Source organism: Schistocerca americana, unplaced genomic scaffold, assembly GCF_021461395.2.
Source record: "Schistocerca americana isolate TAMUIC-IGC-003095 unplaced genomic scaffold, iqSchAmer2.1 HiC_scaffold_62, whole genome shotgun sequence".
In the NCBI taxonomy this organism is placed as follows: Eukaryota; Metazoa; Arthropoda; class Insecta; order Orthoptera; family Acrididae; genus Schistocerca; species Schistocerca americana.
In genome coordinates, this window is record NW_025726368.1 from 868,734 (window position 1) to 891,549 (window position 22,816).

Consider the following 22,816-nt stretch of genomic DNA (forward strand, 5'->3'; position numbering starts at 1 on the left):
CTACACACTGGATCTTATTGTCCTTGGTGTGTCAAAATGAATATCAGGCTTTTTCGGTTTTGTATTATTTATTACATTCAACTTAGAATTATCAAAGGCAATACAAACAATTTTGTTTGTATACATGTGCACATGCGTATGCAACCAAAGAATGTGTTAAATGAGTGAGACAGTGTTTTACGCACAATGTGAAGAAATCAGTCTGGAAGGCAAGTTGCAAATTAATAATTATATTGACATCTATGTATCTATGTGGTGACTTAAGGAGACAACTATGTCCTTATTGAAACTTCCTGGCAGCGTAAAACTATGTGCCCGACCGAGACCCGAACTCGGGACCTTCGCCTTTCGCGGGCAAGTGCTCTACCATCTGAGCTAGCAAAGCACGACTTACGCCCAGTCCTCACAGCTTTACTTCTGCCAGTATCTCGTCTCCTACCTTCCAAACATTACAGAAGCTCTCCTGCGAACCTTGCAGAACTAGCAGGTAGGAGACGAGATACTGGCAGAAGTAAAGCTTTGAGGACCGGGCGTGAGTCGTGCTTCGATAGCTCAGATGGTAGAGCACTTGCCCGCGAAAGGCAAAGGTCCCGAGTTCGAGTCTCGGTCGGGCACACAGTTTTACTCTGCCAGGAAGTTTCATATCAGCGCACACTCCGCTGCAGAGTGAAAATCTCATTCTACGTCCTTATTGTTTGCGGTTTACAAGCTCTAAAACATACAGCTACGGTTTACATAGCAACTTTGCGAACAAAATGTAGCAGCATGCCAAACATTTTCTGGACCGCGTCCTCTTCAGCGATCAGTTGACATTTCATATAAGTGGAAATGTGAACACACACACACACACACACACACACACACAATGTGCACATCTGGGGTTTAGCAAGTAGTGGCATCTTCTGTGTGAGTGGTCCAATGCTGTTGCTCGCGCAGCTGCACGAAGTCTGACGACTTCTTTCCAGATTCATTACTTATATAGGCAAAGCTATTGCCTCCTTGAGCCCCCGGTTCTCGATGTACGCTTAGCTGTTCTCGGCTAATGCTGTGAATCCGAAATTTTCTAAGTCTGAAAAGTGGATATCCTGGACACGTCCTGTAGTTACACTAGCAGCATGCATTTGTTGGTGCGTCTCATTTGGCTTGTCACATTTGTTAACAAAGAGCGATAAGCGGTTGCGTAACGAACAAGGTGATCACTCACAGAGAGTATCTCGCATGTGGCTGATGCAATATTGTAATTAATATTTTTTTTTTGTAAGGACTAGGAAAGATTTATTTCATTTCTGTAATAACGGGCGAGATCACCTACAAGTTTAATTGCTCTTACAATGGTCAGCACCTTTAACCCACACTGACACAGATTCCTATTCATTTAGTTTACTATGATTCCTGGTCCTCAGAACGAACGGCATTGACGGCAGGTAATATGATTTACCCATGTCTTTATTGTAGACCTCTGTGATGTGAAAAGTCCGATAAGCGTTGACGTTCCGGCTGTTAAAACTTTCTAGCCCTGGAATTTTGTCGACTTTTGGCCCACAGACGAGGGCCACAGTTTATCAGCCGTTACCTTGCTTCATTGGTCTGCAAGGTGATTAATGCTTGACTGTCAGAAGTGTGGGAATAAAATAAAATCTGCAACTACGAGGGTAATACCAAGATAAAAGGTCTCCTATTTTTGAAGTACACAGCGCTGTTATTTCTACAGCGGTTTACATCAGTTTACAGCTTTAACATTTAACTATTTTTCAACATAATTACCCGTATTATACCAGCTTGCCGCCATGCTGTTCAGAGGTGAATCACTTTCTGGCCAACTGTTCTTTTAACCCAGGGAACAGGTGACAGTCACTGGGCGCCAGTTCAGGACTATAGGGTGGGTGGGTGATTATGTTCCACTGGAACTGTTGCAGGAGAGCAACAGTTTGCCGAGTGATGTGTGGGCGAACGTTGTCACGGAGAATGTGTACACCCTCGTTCATCATTCCTCTTCTCCTGTTCTGAATTGCCCGCTTGAGTTTTTCCAGTCCCACAGTACCTGTCAGCGTTAACTGTGGTGCCAGTGGGTGTAAAGTCGACCAACGGTACCCCTTTCAGATCCCAAAAAACGGTTGTCATGACTTTACCGGCAGACTGTGTGTGTTTGAATTTCCGCAGCTTTGGTGAAGAAGGATGCGGCCACTGGTGTGATTGTTGCTTGGTCTCAGGTGTAAAGTTGTATGCTCAGATTTCGTCACCCGTGAGAATTGAGTCCAGAAAGTTGGCCTGTTTGGGTGCAAGGCGGTGAAGAAATGCACGGGAAGCATCAACCTTTTGCCGCATGTGGTCCTTGGTCAGCATCTTGCACACACCTTCCGGAAGTTCAATGTTTCCGTTAAAATTCTACGAACATTTTTGACATCCATGCACGACTCACCATACACTTCCGTCAATTGGCGATGGATTTCAATTGGCGCAGTCCCCTTTGCATTCAAAAAACCGATTAACTTCACGCAATTCGCACTTGCCGGTAACATCCAACAGGAGCTACATTCTCAACGGCTGCCAAGCCAAGACTGAGCGCCTCAGCGTGACGTGTGCATGTTTACACACAACACGTGAAGCACTCTCAATAACAGTGTGACCAACTGCCACACAAAGAGAGTTCTGTACTTATAACAAAAATAGGAGACCTTACTTTTGGGATTACACTCGTAATAACATATTTTAGCCTTCCGTAATTATGTGAATGTATTTTAATTCACTTGATAACTCCCGGCCGCAGAAATCCATTTTGTTTTCAAACATAAACACGGGTCACAGGAGACTACCCACCTCCCCCATACAACTCGTTTATCAGCCTTGGATCTACAATATTTCCGAAAGGGGCAATAATAGATACTGGCACTCCCCCTCCCTCCAGCATTTGAGGTAGGACGCCAAAAATTTTAAAAATCGACTTTTCAAATATATAAAATATGTTCACCTTGTAGCGCACTGCATGTCACTGTATTTCACTCTGTGGAATTCAAACGTGTAATATTTTGTGATGGCTGCCATCAAACTATATTCAGGACAGTTGAAATTAAAATGTCGTATAGTCGGCCGGTTTGACATCCTGCCGCCCCCCCCCCCCCTCAAAAATAACTCACAGTTAATACTGGATGGAATTTGTAACCTGGAGAACAAGAACTCCTCAGAAACTCTTTGTTGCCTATTAATAAAATTAAATATATGATCCATGAAACCAGTAAAGACAAGAAACAAGCAAGACAGTAGTACATATTTCTTCAATCCTGAAGCCCTAGCATTTTTTTCTCTAATCCTGCTACAGCTTTACATGGCGTGCTTTCCTTTCTGCAAAAGAATCTATTACCTCATCAAAGTCTGTCAAATATTTTGAACAGGAAAACTCAATGTTGTCCTTTAACACTGGAATAGCTGTTAATACAAGTAGTACCTAAGACTGGTGTGGTTTCTCAGTCTGTTTATATGTATTTCGTCACTGTCTGCTAGATAAAACTAAATAGGCCTGCCTAATATTTCAGCAATTTTAACACACACCAAATAAATGAGACTGTTATGGTACAAATGGTCATTTTTGTAACACGACAGAATATAATTCATGAAGTACCAATATTAAATGACAAGCAAAACGTTGTATGTTAGGAAATAGTTTCACATTTCATTCATACTCTCTGGCTTCTGAAGTATGAGATCGAAGAGTAGTAGAACAAAATTTTTATATAAATTTGGGATCGTCGTATTCTTCCACAATTTGTGTGATGTCCCCGTTTTCTTCTTCTTCTTCCTCGTTCTAACAAACAATCTTGTCATGACTAATTCAGTAACTATTCCTGCCAGTGTCAAAACTACTTCTCCGCTTAACCTGGCCACAATCACCAGTTTAGTTACACCGCATTTATTCTTCAGTTAGGAGTTATTACGTGTTCGTACAACACGTTTGCCGCGCTACTCCCAGAATAGAACTTTAGTGGCTGCTGGCTGGGGATTGTACAACTGGCCCTTACTAGCGGTCTGGCCACAAATTTTCTGTCAAAATCTCATTTTCTTGGATACACCGAGAAGATAATACATGATCTTTGTTACCTGTTATTCCTGTTACTCATTTATTTCCACTCTGGTAGTCTGAATCTATGGATTTTGCTAGTAATTCTAACAAAGCTGATTATTTGCAAACCCAGTCAACCACATATACAGCGACTGGCATTCACCCGTTCGGCTTTATTCTGCAGATCTCATATAGCCCCGTACCCTTTTGTCTGCAGGAAAATTTATTTCTAGGTGGGACTGGGATTCCTATGGCAGAAATATCATGTACATTATGCACACATTCAAAAATCAACTTATGATCCATTTAGAAACCAACTTAGAATTTGTTCAAAAACCAACAGGGATGAGGTTCAATATCATACGAATAAGCGATAGACCAATGTGTGCTAGATGCTAGGCGCTTTGTGAAACAGGGTCTTTTTCCTCAAGAATATGAATTTGGTGTACTGAGCTTTAACCACTTTTTATAATGAGTTGGATGTTGTTACTTGGGAGATGGCACTCTTGTGCACCGTCTAGCAACTGTTTCATTACTAAAATGTTATATGCTCCTTCACAACACAAGAATTGTGACTGCTTTGCACTTTCTGAATACAATAATACACAAAGTCCTTCCTTTTAGACTGCACGCTCCACTACACCTTTTGCCTTCGCTGCCTCCGCTACCTCCGCAGGAAATCGAAATCAAGGTGGCGAAAATGTTTGAGGCGAAAATTTACTACCCGCAGTTGTTTCTGTCAGTGACCAACATGTCTGACATACGAGCTGTGCAGGACTGTCAGAGACTAGGGTCTACACACGTGACAACTGATCTCAGCATTGCAGATATCGTCTTCTCTTCTCGTTCGCCTATCTGTTTTACAGCGCTCCGGACGCTGAAGATCGTCAGAGGGAACCCGACACTGACACTCTTCAAGCCGGGCACTAGGGCGGAATGTGCCATCATCTCTGCCCTGGAGCTGTGCCCGTTTCTCACAGAGCTGAGCCTCGACGTAGAGTCCCTGTCGGCGAACTACTTGGACTCTCTGGAAGGGCTCGGCCGGCTGGAGGTTCTGAGAATCCACTGCCGCAGTCTGAACGACCTGACGTTCCTACGGCACTGCTCGGATAAACTGGAGGAACTGGAACTGGAAAGTTGCGACGACTTGCCGTCGGCTGCGTACGCGGAGCTCCGCCACCTAGGGAAACTGCAGATGTTGCGGCTGTGCGACTGCCGTGTGGGGGGAGCGGATATGGAGGTGGCCGCGGCAGGTCTGAGGTCTCTTGAGAAGCTGCAGTTGGACCGTTGCGGAATGCTCTCGGACCTGTCCTTCTTGCGGTTCTGCAGCCAGCTGCGGGAGCTCCGCGTCGAGGCCGAGGACGTGGTGCTGACGGGTCTGAAGCACCTGCCCACCGGACTCCGCTCGCTCTGCCTCGTCAACAACGCTCTGACTGGTGATGAACTCTCCGAGGTGCTCCCGTTCCTGCGGCTGCTCGAGGAACTGAACCTCTGCAACACGGAGCTGGTCCAACTGGGCTTCCTCCGCTACTGTCGCAGACTGCGCCGCCTCTGCCTCAAGAACTCTACCTGGCCCGACACGTCGGAACTGTCGAGCCCGTGCAATTTGACGCGGCTCGAGACGTTGGTCCGAGAAGGTGCGGGGACGATGTGGACGTACTCTCCGGAACGGTGTCGTCACTGCCGCGACTGGACACTCTGTCGCTGGCCTACGTACAGGACGCCGCCGGGAGGTCCCTCAGCCAGTGGTCGCAACGTCGCGCTTTGTTGCTTTTCTGAGTTTACGGGTTGGAGGTGGATGCCCGTTGGGAACTTGAACACCTGAATAATTTGAAACTTTCTCATTGTATGTCACCACTTAGTGTGCAACTTTACCAGTGAAGTCATCCAATTGAGTATGCCCCAAGTAAAAATCTATTGCTCGGATTGCTTTGTATAAACTTCTGTTACACGAGCTTTTCTAAGCAGAGGTGACAACACCTGTATAGATTGATGTATATTTATTTGCCACGTATGTTCATTTGCTCAATAAATGTTTCCCTGTGTAGTAGTGTGTGTGCACCTTTTTCTATCTTACTGGCAGATTAAAACTGTGTGCCATGTCAGGATACAAACTCGAACCTCACTTTTTGTGAGTTCTCCAGTCACGTTCCACAATATCCCACACAACTTCACTTCTGGCACTACCACTTCTCCTACCATCCAAAGTTAAAAAGGACTTCCCTGCATACTTTACTGGCCTAGCACACCTAAGAAAAAAGTTGTCGAGGGAAACCATTTACAAAAAGAACCTCTGAACTGCTGAGTGAACACTTAACTCTGGAAACTACACCTTGGCTTTGGCTAATCTGTTTCTCAAAAGTCTCACTTCTTCTAGTAGTTGCTAGTCCTGTGAGGTATGCAGAAGAATATCTGTGATATTTGGATGGTAGTACAAGAGGAGAAAGAGTCGTGACTACAAAACTGAATAAGTAAGAGTATTGCTCGTGATGGCAAGGTTTCGGCCTCAAGTTCCAGTACAGCATACAGTTTTAATCTGCCAAGAATGTTTTCTGCAAGTGATATTTGAACGATTTCTCATTGAATATATGACCCTCCCCTAATTTAACCTCTCATTTATAGGTGCAGTGTGTGTGTGTGTGTGTGTGTGTGTGTGTGTGTGTGTGTCCTTCAGTATTCTGTTCCAAACGTATAATTAAAATTCATAACACCTTACGTTGCAGTGATTTAGTTTCTATATTTTAAAAGATCTTCAACCCATCTTAGGTTTGTTTCAAACTGTTAAGTGTACATGGGCTTAAATTAGTCCGTAGATTTAACGTTCAATCCAGTCAGAAGAATTCTGTTTTCACACTAATCTTCGTCATACCATCTTCTCCTCTTCTAAATTTATTAACAGGAATATGTGCAAAAACACACACACACACACACACACACACACACACACACACACACACACACACACGTACGTTTGTCTGTACCATAAAGTACATTCCGTGTTTGACTAATTACTGCTAATCGTTGTTACTCATGAAACAGGTAAGTCATTCTTCAGCATAGAAAATTAATCCAGATTGGTTGGAGCCATTAGGCCAGAGGAATTGCAGAGAGACTAATTACATCAAAATAAAGACGTTCCCATAAGAACATTTACAAACCAAACCATGTAGTTCAGCACTCGTATAAAAATGTTCGAAACTGCCACTACTAACAATTAATTTAGCTTGTGCAAACCTGCTAAGCCTGGATACATGCATTTCATCATCCAGAAGCTTATCTATAAATATGTGCCCTTCTTCTAGATTTTATAGCATCTAACAAGTACTCTTGGTTTTGCTAAAGTTGTAAGCAAGCAAGTTTTACGTACATGACTCTACTTACATAATCGTAAATTGTTTTGGTGCGGAGTTGAAGACCAAGAGGGACTTGTAATTCTTTGTTGCTACTTACTCAATACTTGTGTTCTGTCTTATGTAGACAACAAAACTCAGGTGCACTCTCAGTTTTTCATTAATTTTGCCAAATATGTAACTTGAAGGAGCTGCACTATCCAGATAAATTCTTCCGCATTACTATCTCAGTGTGAGTCTTCAAATAATGGAATCCTACGATTGTAAAACAGTTGAACACACTAAATCATGCAGAAAAATACTAACATCAGTATAGGTCCTACCTCGATGGCATGTTTTAGTGGTCTTCTGTCCTGAGACTGGTTGGATGCAGCTCTCCATGCTACTCTATCCTGTGCTAGCTTCTTCATTTCCAAGTAACTACTGCACCCTACATCCCTCTGAATCTGCTTCGTGTATTCACCACTTGGTCTCCCTCTACAATTTTTACCCTCCATGTTGCCCTCCAATACTAAATTGGTGATCCCTTGATGCCTCAGAACATATCCTACCAACTGATCCCTTCTTCTAGACAAGTTGTGCCACAAATTCCTCTTCTCCACAATTCTATTCAGTACCTCCTCATCAGTTACTTGATCTACCCATGTAATCTCCAGCATTCTTCTGTAGTACTACATTTCGAAAGCTTCTATTCTCTTTTTGTCTAAACGACTTATTGTCCCTGTTTCACATTGATACATGGCTGCACTCCATACAAATGCTTTTAGAATAGACTTCCTGACATTTAGATCTGTACTCGATGTTAACAAATTTCTCTTCTTCTGAAACGCCTTCCTTGCCACTGCCAGTCTACATTTTATATCCTCCCTACTTCCACCATCATGTTATTTGGCTCCCCAAATAGCAAAACTCCTCTACTACTTTAAATGTCTCATTCCCTAATCTAATTCCCTCAGAATCACCTGATTTAATTAGATTACATTCAACTATCCTCGTTTTGCTTTTGTTTATGTTAATCTTATAGCCTCCTTTCAAGACACTGTCCATTCCGTTCAACTGCTCTTCCAGGTCCTTTGCTGTCTCTGACAGAATTAGTGTCATCAGTTTTTAATTTTTCTCCATGGATTTTAATTCCTACTCCAAATTTTTTCTTTTGTTTCTTTTACTTCTTGCCCAATGTATATATTGAGTCCACCTAACTGAATCGTATTGTGGGGCATTAATTGTGAAGCAGCGTTCTACCCTTCAACCACTTTTCTATCCTCAAGGTAGTGTACTCCCTTTTGTAGCTAGAACTTCTTTTAGGACAGTCTATCTTACCTGACGGCTGTGGCTCACATGCTGTCATCTTCCCCAAGCTCATGTTATTAAAGATTTACAAATTATCCTCAACCTGTGCTAAACTGCAGCTGAATAGGTATTGTTTAATATGCTATTTATTATTCTATTTTATAACAAATTTTTATTGTATAGGTCTTTTACTTCCATAACACCTGTTTTTACTAGTGAATTACAGTATATTGAAATGATTATCAACATTCCCCAGTTTTCTACATTCCTTCCCTTTCCTTGGTGAAGTTGCAGCAGGTGATGCTGTTATATTACAGAGATCAGTATGGGTAACTATCTCTGAATAGATATCTGACGTCCATCTATACATACAGTCACTAAAATTTACTGACAAAGTGATAGCAAGACACAAGATTCTCACTGCTTGGTAGAAGCAACTGCACCCTTGTGCTATATAGTTTTTTTTAAAATTATAGTCTAAGGTAGTTAAAGAAACTAAAATTCAATGAGACAGGTCTTCCTAGACATTTAGTCTTAATGTACGTATGTCTTATCAATTCTGCATTGTACAAACCTTTTTTTTGTGGACTGTTCAGGGACTCACATGAAATACAGCTTTGGGATCAGAATACCTGCTATTTTATAAGGGCCAAATATCGCCAGGAGAACTTAGTTTCTTTTTATATCTTTATGCAAAGATCAGAATAATGATCTCGGTTCGGCTTTTAATATTTCACTACTGCGGTGTGAACACTGTACTGATAGCGTGCCAACACACTGCCCTTGTCGTATGTGAACTCTCTTCCATTCCACTGTGCTTTGATCACTTCATAAAAACTAAATGCTAGCTTAGGAATCAAGGAACAGCTAGTTAGATAACAGAATGAAGTGTGGTGTTAAAAACTGTAGAGGGAGACAAATGCTAGACTGAAGTAAGCATGTTAGAGTGGATGCAGGCTGCAGTAGTTATGTAGAAATGAAGGAGCTGGGATAGCATGGACTAGCATGGTGAGCTGTATAAAGCCAGTTTTTGGTCTAATGATGAAGACACCTGGATACTATTAAATGATGAACTTAAGAATACCCTTCTTTATTTTTCTTCAAATTTATCTTTTGAATACCTTCTATGTGGCTGTCACATACTAACCAGACATAGCTATTTGATTATGGGTGTGTGGACACCTGCGGCATTTGCCTCACATCAACATATTTGCAACTGATATATAATGATCACTTCTCCATTTACTAGTTATGCAGAAATAAGTCAATGATTTCCTTAGAATTTCTGAATCTCATTTGAGGTTACAGACAGATCTGTGGCATAGTCCAAGGTCTGGGGTTAGGTTGGAAAGTGGTCTGGTTGTCAGTTGGTGAAACTTTATATATATAACAAATCACATTAGTGTTGTTCTGTGGTGTCACTGCCAAACACCACACTTGCTAGGTGGCAGCCTTTAAATCGGCCGCGGTCCGCTAGTATATGTCGGCCCGCGCGTCGCCACTATCAGTGATTACAGACTGAGTGCCGCCACACGGCATGTCTAGTCTAGAGAGACTCACTAGCACTCGTCCCAGTTGTACAGCCGACTTTGCTAGCGATGGTTCACCGTCTACAGACGCTCTCATTTGCAGAGAAGACAGTTTAGCATAGCCTTCAGCTACGTCATTTCCTATGACCTAGCAAGGCGCCATATTCAGTTACTACGAGGGCTATCCACAAAGTACATTACGTTTTGGAATTAAAAATAAATAAAGTATTGGAAATTTTTTTTTATTATATACAGATGAAAGCCCCCACTTAAAAACTACTTTTCTACATAGTTGCCATTTAAATTAAGGCACTTATCGTAGCGATGGACGAGCTTGGAAATTCCTTCGTCGTAAAATTCAGCTGCCTGCGCCTTCAACTACGTGGTTACCTCTTCTTGAAGCTGTGCGTCGTCATCAAAACGCTGCATAGCCAACCACTTCTTCATTGCTGAGAATAAGTGGAAGTCGCTCGGTGCCAGGTTGGGACTGTACAGCGGATGAGGAAACAACTCCCACTTAAAAGATTCGAGAACTTAACAAGTGGCATTTGCTGTGTGGGCCCGGGCGTTGTCGTGAATCGGCAAGATCTTTGAGCCCAACTTTCCCCTGCGCTTGTTTTGTATTGCTCTTCTGAGGTTGTGCAGAGTTTGGCAATACCTTTGAGAGTTTATTGTAGTGCCTCTTCTCAGGAAATCCACAAAAATCACACCATTTCTGTCCCAAAAGAAGAGGTAACCACGTGGTTGAAGGCGCAGGCGGCCGAATTTTACGACAAAGGAATTTCCAAGTTCGTCCATCGCTACGATAAGTGCCTTAATTTAAACGGCAACTATGTAGAAAAGTAGTTTTTAAGTGTGGCTTTCATCTGTATATAATAAAAAAAATTTCCAATACTTTATTTATTTTTAATTCCAAAACGTAATGTACTTTGCGGATAGCCCTCGTATAAGTACTATCTTCAAGAATGTATTCTGAACAGATAATATTGTGACTCATGTACCGTCCAGAGCGACGTTCATCATTAATGGATTAAAGTTAAGTATCAAACTAATTACGTCCGCTTTCTGAATTCTCATTCCTTGTCATGATCCAGACTTCATGTCAGTATAGTTCTTCCCTCCTCATGCTAAGCTGCTCGAGCTAAAACGCATGCATTTCAGTCTCCACTTGCAACACGGTGTTGGCTCTTCTGCTAACACCAAATGTTCCCCCCTCCCTATGCCTTCTGTAAGAGTAACAAGCAGAGCAATAGTCCAAAATACGAAATGCTATTATTTCATTCATTCACTCACTCACTCACATCTTATGTTTCAAAAATTCTATGGCAGAGCTTACAGCAGGCACTGTGGCTAACAACTTGTGACTTGCACTAATTGACTCAGACTGATATGAGGATTACTTCAAGACGCGTGTTAGCCCCCCTCCCTCTATAAACCTCACATCTTGGTTTGAGGCGTCAAGGGATTTACTAGGATTGTTGTAGGAAATTCAACAACAAAATTTTTAACTTTTTTTATCTTATGTTATGGGAACAGATTTTTCTAAGTGAAAATAACAACTGCAGTAAATTTTATCAAGTTATAAGGACAAGGGCCTAAAGGAAGTTACACCACTTATCATGCAAACAGATATTTTATTTTCTATGAAAATACACATGACAGTCAACAATGTTGTATTTGCAAGATCTCTGTTGGTGCTCATCACTCTTGTCATTGCCATTCGGTGGCCCAGTGCCTTCATCAGTGACAGAAGGAAGAAGATTCTGGAAGTAGTGGTGATGAACAGGTGGAAACAAGGGCAAAAGTTCACCCGCATTCCTTTTTTTTTTTCTTCTTTCGATTATAGCCTGTGGTCTTGTGTACAGCTTTTATTGAAGTATAACAATGAAATTGTTCAATTTTGGACAGAGTAACTGAGTGACCTATTTTAGACTTCAGCTTGAAGTAAAATTCCACATGCAGTCAAAGAGATTCCTCGGAGACGAGTGTGAACGGATTACGCTTTTGATACTGAATCCACCACATCTTTGGCCACCGCACTAGTTAATGTTTAGTGTCAGTCTTCCTTTTGGTGACCGAATTCAAGTTTTCCACAGACAAGGAAGTCTTTATCATTACATTATCTTGAGATTTTTACCCCCTCGACTTGGCAACAATAATGTATCAGTCAGTGGGACAAAACGCTGTAGTTTTGTATTGAAGCAAAATCACCTCGAGAGGGGAGATAGGAATGACCATTTGTGATGAACTTTTTGGTCTAAGATTTTGATGTTATTTTTCTCACGTAAAAAATTGTCAATGTCCTCTCTGTTTTCCAATTCCTGTTCTGCCCGACAAGTATAACTGTAAACGAGAACTCACTTTACGGGCAGTACTCTTGTATTGACGTGTTTGGCTGAATGGGTGCCAGTATCTGGGGAGCTTCAAGATTGTCACTTTATCACAGCAGTACCTGAATACTAATTTCAGGTAGGAGGAATACCAACAAGGTAGGAAAAGATAGTCTCTTACTGTAAAGATAACACACTAAGCTGCAGACGCACAATTAAGACACACGTAAGCTTTCGACCACAGCCTGTGTTGGAAAAAGAGAAGCATTCACCATTCATTCACACGAGGGAGCACACCTCACGCACATGAGACTGCCATCTCCGGCAGCTCAGGAATGGAATTATCACATGGTACGGTTGCAGCCATCTCGAGGAGGGTGGGGAAGGGTAAGGGATAGCAGTGTACGGGTGAGGAATGCCTTTGGGCAGTGTGTGTAGGTACTATAGTGCTAGCAGGTGCAGCATCAGGAGTTTGTAGGGCAGGGAGTTAGAGAAGAAAGGAGACGAGCAGGGAAGATGGGCACATGTGTGGGCAGAGGGTGGCAAAAACAATTTAGGAGATGGGAATGGGGAGGAGGTGATAAGGACTGAGGGAATAGAAACTTTTGGGTGAATGGTGTGGGGACAGAACGTTACTGCAGCTTGAGGCTGGGATAATTACAGGAGTGGAGAATGTGTTGTGAGGATAATGCCCATCTGCACAGTTCAGAAAATCTGATTGTGGAGGTGAGGGTACAGGCAACACCGACTCAAAGGAAGGCCTCGGCGCTTGTTGGTGACGTCACGTCAGCTAGTCACGGCGAACGCCAGGTCTGTTGCAGGCATACTCATAATGGTGGTGTCTCCCTCTCTGACACAGGAAAATGTGAAACTATTGGCGGTAGTTGACCAACACACATTGTTCTGAGAGATTTCTGCAATCAATTAATTGTGCAGTTCATTACACTTCTTAACAAATAGTGTACTCCTGAACTTAAATTTCCACCTGTTTTAAGGATTGACATAAAAAAACAACTTCACGGTCCAGCAGCAACAGAATTCGTGCTTCTTTACCTTATTTGTAAATCCGAGGAAGTTACGTTTGTACTGAGTTGCTTTTACGAGAAACTGTGAACATATTGGAGCTCTTCTTTAGGTATCTTGGTTGACTATGGGGTGAGGAGCACTGAATGTTAATGAAATATCTTGCGATTGTACAAATTGGGGGAGGGGGTGGGGGACAGAAGAAGAGGCAAAAGAGAGATACTTGTTTTATCAAATCAAATTTTTTTTATCTTATAAAGTTTCTCCTTTCAGTTACAATAGGGGAATGTTTACCTTTTCTAATGTGCATGTTTAAAAAAGTTTACGCTCAGCAGTATTTTTGATGTATGAAGCTATTTTGTTTGCTGTTTAGAATTCCTTTCATTGAAAACGACTGTAATCTAATGACTGGCAACAGTTGGACATTTACACATGTAAATTAGTTCACATTTCCAGTGACGATGTCAAACAAAAATAAATAAATAAATAAAAGAAACAAGTTAATTGTAAGGGGGTTGGGGTAAGTTTCAGTAACAAAACGGATCAAGCAAATATAGTTACTTGAATGTAAAATTTCTGAAGCTTGCGATGGGGCTAAGCATCTTCTCATATTGATCTACATTTGTTTTGACAGGATTCAGTAATACAGAACTATGATCTTCATTTGTAGCTTTACGATAGTAAGAAAATCTTTCATCTAAATAAAACTGCAGAATCCGAAACAATACCAAACATTTTGTCCAAAAATGAGAGATTTATAGTGATAAGCACGCCCAGGCGTTTATGCCTGCAATAGACCTGGCGTTCGCCGTGCCTAGAGACGTCACCAACAAGTGCCGAGGCCGTCCTTTGAGTTGGTGTTGGTACAGGTGGCTCGGGTAGTGAAGAAGCCATTGAAATCTGGCATGTAATGTTTAGGGGCATGTTGTGCCACACAGTGGTCTACTTGGCTCTCAGCCACAGTTTGTTGGTGGCTGTTAATCGTGGTGGACAGCAGGTTGGTGGATATGAACCCTGTGGCAAGGGGTTGGGATTGGAAGGGTTGTAGAGATGGACTGGGTAAGGACTGGAATAGGGAGGGTGGATTGAGCACGTCTTGCTCCTGGACCTTCCACAGGGCATAGGGTTGTCCCTTAACTGCAATAACTTTTGAATTTTATTTGTTCCTGTAGGATTACATGGTGTACAGTGCACGTACATGTAATATAGAACATCTACATCTACATCCATACTACGCAAGCCACCTGACGGCGTGTGGCGGAGGGTACCTTGAGTACCTCTATCGGTTCTCCCTTCTATTCCAGTCTCGTATTGTTCATGGAAAGAAGGATTGTCGGTATGCCTCTATGTGGGCTCTAATCTCTCTGATTTTATCCTCATGGTCTCTTTGCGGGATATACGTAGGAGGGAGCAATATACTGCTTGATTCCTCGGTGAAGGTATGTTCTCGAAACTTCAACAAAAGCCCGTACTGAGCTACTGAGCGTCTCCGTAATGCTTTTGGGATTACTAAATGATACTGTAATGAAGCGTGCTGCTCTCTGTTGGATCTTCTCTATCTCTTCTATCAACCCTATCTGGTACGGATCCCACACTGCTGAACAGTATTCAAGCAGTGGGCGAACAAGTGTACTGTAATCTACTTCCTTTGTTTTCAGATTGCATTTCCTTAGGATTCTTCCAATGAATCTCAGTCTGGCATCTGCTTTACTGACAATCAACTTTATATGATCATTCCATTTTAAATCACTCCTAATGCGTACTCCCAGATAATGTATGGAATTAACTGCTTCCAATTGCTGACCTGCTGTATTGTAGCTAAATGATAAGGGATCTTTCTTTCTATGTATCCGCAGCACATTACACTTGTCCACATTGAGATTCAATTGCCACTTCCTGCACCATGTGTCAATTTGCTGCAGATCCTCTTGCATTTCAGTACAATTTTCCATTGTTACAACCTCTCGACATACCACAGCATCATCCGCAAAAAGCTTCGGTGAACTTCTGAGGTTATCGACAAGGTCATTTATGTATATTGTGAATAGCAACGGTCTTACGACACTCCCCTGCGTTGACCAAACAATAAACCAAGTAAATATTAACAGTTTCAAGATCCTCTTAGGGGACTTAAATGCCCAACTTGGAAGAGAAAAGAAATACCAGGATATAATTGGAAAATGGGCTCTACATAAACAAACAAATAAGAATGGTCAAAGACTTGTTGAACTCTGTAGGAAACACAAACTGATCTCAAAGTCCACATACTTCAAAAGAAGGCCAAACAAACTTAAAACTTGGAGACATCCTGATTTGAGAAAAGGAGAATGGCAACTGGATCATGTATTTATGGACAAAATCTTCCACAGAGAAACCTACAATGTTAAAGTATTAAGAGGGGTAGATACAGGTTCAGATCATTACATTGTCAAAATCAAAATTAAGTCCACACCAGTAAAAAAGAAACCAAAATGCAATAAATGAAAGAGGAACTTCGATCCCCACCAATAATTAGAAATGATAAATATAGAGATGACACACAAAATATAAAACTGACAGATAATTTAGAAGAACTGGTTCAGACTCTCAGGCAACAAGCAGAAAATTTAGCCCCATTGAACCCACATAAAGACGTCTCTGGTGGAGCTCAGAATGTGACAAAATTCATGAAGAAAGATATCATGCATGGATAAAATTTCAAACACACAAAACAGAAGAAAATGCAACCAAGCTCAAAAATATCAGGAAAAAGTTCACACAGATTATCAGGCAAACCAAGAGTCAATCACAGAAAGATCTAATCGACTCCATAGAAGAAAATTACCATAAAAGCAATTCCAGAGACTTTTACAAAATGTTTGTAAGACAATTACAAAAATTTGCCCCTCCCATGTTAATGCTGCAAAGGGAAGATGGAAAAATAACACATAATGACAAGGAAAATGCTAAAATCATGGCAAAAGCATTTAGTAAACTTTTGAATTGTGAAGAACCCCAGGAACTTTTAGTAATTAATACACACACACCCATCAACATTCCATCTGATCTCATAAACCCTCCAACAATCCAAGAGGTGGAAACAGCACTTGGAGAGATGAAATATTATAAGGCATGTGGAGAACACCAAGTTTTTGCAGAAATGTGGCAGTGATATAGTTCGAATGTCCTTACACATAACCCTAACAAAAATCTGGATAACAGGAAAGTTTCCCAAACATTGGACCACAGCCATAATCCATCCACTCCACAAAAAAGAAGATAAAAGCAACCCAGATAATTACAGAGGTATCTCTCTCTTAGACTGAACATAAAAGATTTTCTCCAGAATCCTATACAAGAGGATCAAAGAGCAACTAGAGGAAGAATTAGGTGAATACCAAGGAGGCTTCAGACCTTGGAGAAGCTGTGCAGAACAGATCATCACTTTAAAATTAGCCATAGCATATTACAAGAAATGAAATAAACCTCTTGTAAAAACCTTTGTGGACTTTAAAAACGCATATGACTGTATCCATAGACCTTCAGTGTTAAAAATCTTAAGAAATTTCGGCCTCCATGCAAAATTAACCAAATTGATAGAACTCACCTTAACCAACACTGTATCGAAAGTCAAGTTCAGGGGGGGAACTCTTTGAGCCATTCATCATAAAAACAGGTTTAAGACAAGGAGATTGCTTGGCACCCCTGCTGTTGAACAGTGCTTTAGAATACATCATGAGGGAAAGGTACAAGATTAACCTAAAAAACATCCATATTGGAAGACCCAAAGACAAAATAAGTTTAAATTTTCTAGGATTGGCTGATGACTTTGCTCTCTTGTCCAACAGTATCCAGGAAACCAAACAAGTTATCTCACTGCAGGAAATAGCACAGAAATTTAGTCTTGGAATAGCCTTTGAAGAAACAGTCTTCTACATCTACATCTACATCTACATCTACATCCATACTCTGCAAGCCACCTGACGGTGTGGGGCGGAGGGTACCTCGAGTACCTCTATCGGTTCTCCCTTCTATTCCAGTCTCGTATTGTTCATGGAAAGGAGGATTGTCGGTATGCCTCTGTGTGGGCTCTAATCTCTCTGATTTTATCCTCATGGTCTCTTTGCCAGATATACGTAGGAGGGAGCAATATACTGCTTGACTCCTCGGTGAAGGTATGTTCTCGAAACTTCAACAAAAGCCCATACCGAGCTACTGAGCATCTCTTCTGCAGAGTCTTCCACCGGAGTTTATCTATCATCTCCGCAACGCTTTCGCGATTACTAAATGATCCTGTAACGAAGCGCGTTGCTCTCCATTGGATCTTCTCTATCTCTTCTATCAACCCTATCTTGTACAGATCCCGCAATGCTGAGCAGTATTCGAGCAGTGGGCGAACAAGCGTACTGTAACCCACTTCCTTTGTTTTTGGATTGCATTTCCTTAGGATTCTTCCAATGAATCTCAGTCTTGCATCTGCTTTACCAACCATCTACTTTATACGATCATTCCATTTTAAATCACTCCTAATGCGTACTCCCAGATAATTTATGGAATTAACTGCTTCCAGTTGCTGACCGGCTATATTGTAGCTAAATGATAAGGGATCTTTCTCTCTATGTATTCGCAGCACATTACACTTGTCTACATTGAGATTCAATTGCCATTCCCTGCACCATGCGTCAATTCCCTGCAGATCCTCCTGCATTTCAGTACAATTTTCCACTGTTACAACCTCTTGATATACCACAGCATCATCCGCAAAAAGCCTCAGTGAACTTCCTATGTCATCCACAATGTCATTTATATATATTGTGAATAGCAACGGTCCTATGACACTCCCCTGCGGCACACCTGAAATCATGTTAACTGACCCACCACTCGTAAACAAAATTGCCATAGGAACCCAAGAAATCAAAATTGTAGATAAATTTAAATATCTGGGAGAAATCATAACATATAACCTCAATGAAAAGCTGACATGGCATAACAGAATAAACGAATTGACTAGAGCACAGTATACCACCAAGAACACCTACAGCAAAAAGAGCCTGTCAATAGCAACAAAATTAAAACACTACAAGTCAATCAACCAGAAATAACATACACAAGTGAAACCTTCTTCAAAACAACTAACACTGCGCAAATAGACAAAATACTCAAAAGAGAGACAAGAATCATCAGGACGTGCATCAACAAATCGTACCAGAAAGATGGACACTGGAGAGTAGCTACAAATGAAACAGACTACAAGGAAATAGAACCGGTAATGAGTACAATCAGGAAGAAACACACTTTTTTTTGACATCTAATCAGAACACCAGAGAACAGGATTATCAGGAGAAAAACACAAAAATTGTGGAACAGTAAGTACAGCATTAAGTGGATTACAGAAATCAAAGAAAATATGGTTGAGTTACGGATTACTTTGAAAGACCTAAGAAACAAAACTGACAAAACCAGGAAACTTACAGACAAACAAACCAGACTGCAAATGAGAATCAACAAACAGACAATGGGAAGGGTGATTTCTGATGAAGAAAGAAGGATAAGATCCGAGAGAATGAAGAAGTACTGGGCTGACAGAAAACTGGAAATTTCTTTGTATAAAGTTGTATATAAAAACAAAGATGAGGTGACTCACCGAACAAAAGTGCTGGCAGGTCGATAGACACACAAACAAACACATACATACACACAAAATTCAAGCTTTCGCAACAGACTGTTGCCTCATCAGGAAAGAGGGAAGGAGAGGGGAAGACGAAAGGAAGTGGGTTTTAAGGGAGAGGATAAGGAGTCATTCCAATCCCGGGAGCGGAAAGACTTACCTTAGGGGGAAAAAAGGACAGGTATACACTCGCACACACGCACATATCCATCCACACATACAGACACAAGCAGACATATTTAAAGGTCTTTAAATATGAGGAAATGTATGAGGAGATAAAAGAAATTATTCAGATAGTTAACCCTTTTGTGATCCATGGGAAACATGCTTCCCACTACAATGAACTCGCTCCTAATCCCGTGGGATTCACAGTCCCCACCTCTGTATGGTGCTACCTTCTAGTGAACAGTATAGGGTACAACTTCCAATCGGGAGTTCCCGCCGTTTTTGCTGTACCTTCGCGCAGAGGCATTGTATAGCTGAGTGTTGCTCTGTGGAGCAGCCTTTCAGTGCTGTTTGCGTGACATTTTGTGATTTTTTCCTCAAAGCTATAGTATAGGGTACCCAAATTTATGAAGGGAAACGTAAAATTGGAACGAGGAGAATTCCAGTTTGAAACAAAAGGAGCCATTTCTACAGTCAAATGGATGGATAACCGTCCAGTCACTTTCCTGTCCTCAATTCGTGACCCATGAGAAACAGCCACAGTGAAAAGGAAAAACAAGGATGGTACTAGTACAGAGATTTCTTGTCCTGAAGTTGTGGCAGAATACAACAAAATAATGGGTGGTGTCAATAAGTTTGATCAATTACGAGAAAGGTATGCTATTGGCAGACGTTCTGTAAAATGGTGGCACAGAATATTTTATTTCCTGATGGACATTGTTGCAGTGAACAGTTTTATCCTGAGGAAAATACGTAAAAGAGAAAGTGGACAGCATGATCAGCTCACATACAGGATCCATCTAGCCAGACAATTGATCGCTGGCTTCTCATCCCAAAAAAGGCGTGGACAAAAACCTGTCTTTCTGGCAAAAAGGGGTAACGTTCCTGAAGATTTTCGTCATGTGGCTGTTGGGGAGCATCAACCCATTTTAGGAGAAACCTACTGGATGTGCCGAAAAGAGCACTTGCTGTGCTTGTACATATTGTCAAATACCACTTTGCATAGACCCATGTTTCAGAAACTTTCATGGCAAGTAATTGTGAACCATCATTATAACAAGAGAAGTAAATTTATCAAATAAATATGACGTATATTGAAAAAGTTGTTTTTGTCATTTAACTCCAACGAAGGGCAGTAGGAAGAATACTTCCCACCTTGTTGTGTGACCTCACTTTCACAGTTGGAGCAAATTTGATATTCTGTATGATAAATACACCTATCTGCTAACTACTATCTGCTCTCCATTCATTAAAAAAAACTGCTCAATAATTTTACCCACAAAAGGGTTAAGGGAGACAAAAATTCAATAGTCATGGGGGACTGGAATTCCATAGTAGAAAAAGGAAATATGGACTGGAGGAAAGGAATGGAGGAGGAGGCCTCGTGGTAGAATTTTGCACTGAGCATATTTTAATCATAGCTAACACTTGGTTTAAGAATGGTGAACAGGTGGAAGAGACCTACAGACACCAAAAGGTTTCACACTGATTATATAATTGTAAGACATTTCTAGGGGCAGATATGGACTATGACCACTATTTATTGGTTATGAACTAAAATACAAGGAGCAAAAGACTACTTACAATTTGTACAGAAATCAGATGGCAGTTTGAAGTCAAGGGGCATGAAAGGGAAGCAGTGGCTGAGAAGAGAGTGAGACAGGGTTGTAGCCTCTCTCCAATGTTATTCAATCTGTATATTGAGCAAGCAGTAAAGGAAACAAAAGAAAATTTTGGAGTAGGAATTAAAATCCATGGAGAAGAAATACAAACTTTGATGTTTGCCCATGACACTGTAATTCTGTTGGAGACAGTAAAGGACCTGGAAGAGCAGTTGAATGGAATGGACAGTGTCTTGAAAGGAGGACATAAACCAAAATGAGGATAACTAGATGTAGGTGAATTAAATCAGGTGATGCTGAGGGAATTAGATTAGGAAATGAGACGCTTAGACTAGTAGACGGGGTTTGTTATTTGGGGAGCAAAATAAGTAATGATGGTCGAAGTAGAGAGGATATAAAATGTAGATTAGCAATGGCAAGAAAACCAGTTTTGAAGAAGAAAATTTAGTATTGAGTACAGACTTGTCAGGAATCCTTTTCTGAAAGTATTTGTATGGAATGTAGGCATGTATGGAATTGAAACAGGGGTGATAAATAGTTTAGACAAGAAGATAAAAGCTTTTGAAATGTTGTGCTACAGAAAGTGCAGAAGATTAGAAGGGTAGGTCATGTAACTGAGGAGGTACTGAATAGAACTGAGGAGAAAAGAAACTCGTGGCACAACCTGTTTAGAAGAAGGGGTTGGTTGGTAGGATACATTCTGAGACATCAAGGGATCACCAATTTGGTATTGAAGGGAAGTGTGAGGGGAAAAAAATAATAGACGGACCCCACAAGATGAACACAGTAAGTAGATTCAGATGATGTATATTGCAGTAGTTACTCGGAGATGAAGAGTCTTGCCAGAATAGAGTAGCATGGAGAGTTGCACCAAACCAGTCTTCAAACTGAAGCCCCCACAACAATGATGATGATGATGATGATGATCATGATGACGATGATGATGACGACGATGATGACAGTGTACCTAAGTCCAGCTATTATGGAAAACTGTGGGAGGAGTGACTGGTACCATAGTCTTTTTACTTCAGTCTCAAATATTTGGGGGCATCCAATTTCATGCGTGAATATAAAACTCCATTCTGATGGCCAGGCAATGACATAATCTATATGGAAATTATTTTTGCTTCCGATACTGTGCACAGGAATTTGACAGTTCGTCCTAAATTCCATCTTCTTATTAACCATAGATACCATCTAGATATAAATGTATTGAAATATATGTGTAATAATACTCGGGCCTCTACGCATGCCTGTACATGTGCATAGCTATCATACCCAAATTATAATTTCATAGTTCAGGTACAAGAAAAATTAATCATGGTATACAGTATTTAGGGCAACAGTATCTTTGCAAAACTCACTAATAGATAGCTTATATACTAAAAAGCTAACATGCATGTCCCATTTCAGATTGCGTTGAATGGTTAAACCAAGGAATTTTACAGAAAATTGTTGTTTTCTGTTTCATCATTTCGCTGCCCGTGTACAGTTTAATTTCATCATTCAGTCTGCTGCTGTGGAATTCCATAATGCAGCCAATGGTGTGATGCAGCCTCTGGCAGGCTCTGCTGTGTACTAACTTCCTGATCCAAATTTAACACAGGACAGACTGGACAGGTCTAAGATAACATAAGCACAATATTAGCAAAAAATTAAATACATGAACATTGTTTCAATCTAAGTCTAGCTAATTAATCAACATTTAAAGACAAATTACTGTTTTCTATTTGGGAAGTTTCAGTTTTTTCTGCCATGTTACACAATATTGCACCACACAGAATTATGCTTTTGCGTTAGCATGAT

At 41.0% G+C, this 22,816-nt stretch overlaps 1 protein-coding gene across 1 annotated transcript; it reads left to right on the top strand.

The window, feature by feature from the left end:
- The first annotated feature begins 4,805 nt into the window (after positions 1-4,805).
- LOC124587778 lies at positions 4,806-5,879 on the top strand. The gene has a single exon (XM_047131457.1). It carries the CDS (start codon positions 4,806-4,808, stop codon positions 5,877-5,879), a length of 1,074 nt encoding a protein of 357 aa, XP_046987413.1.
- Positions 5,880-22,816: the final 16,937 nt, after the last annotated feature.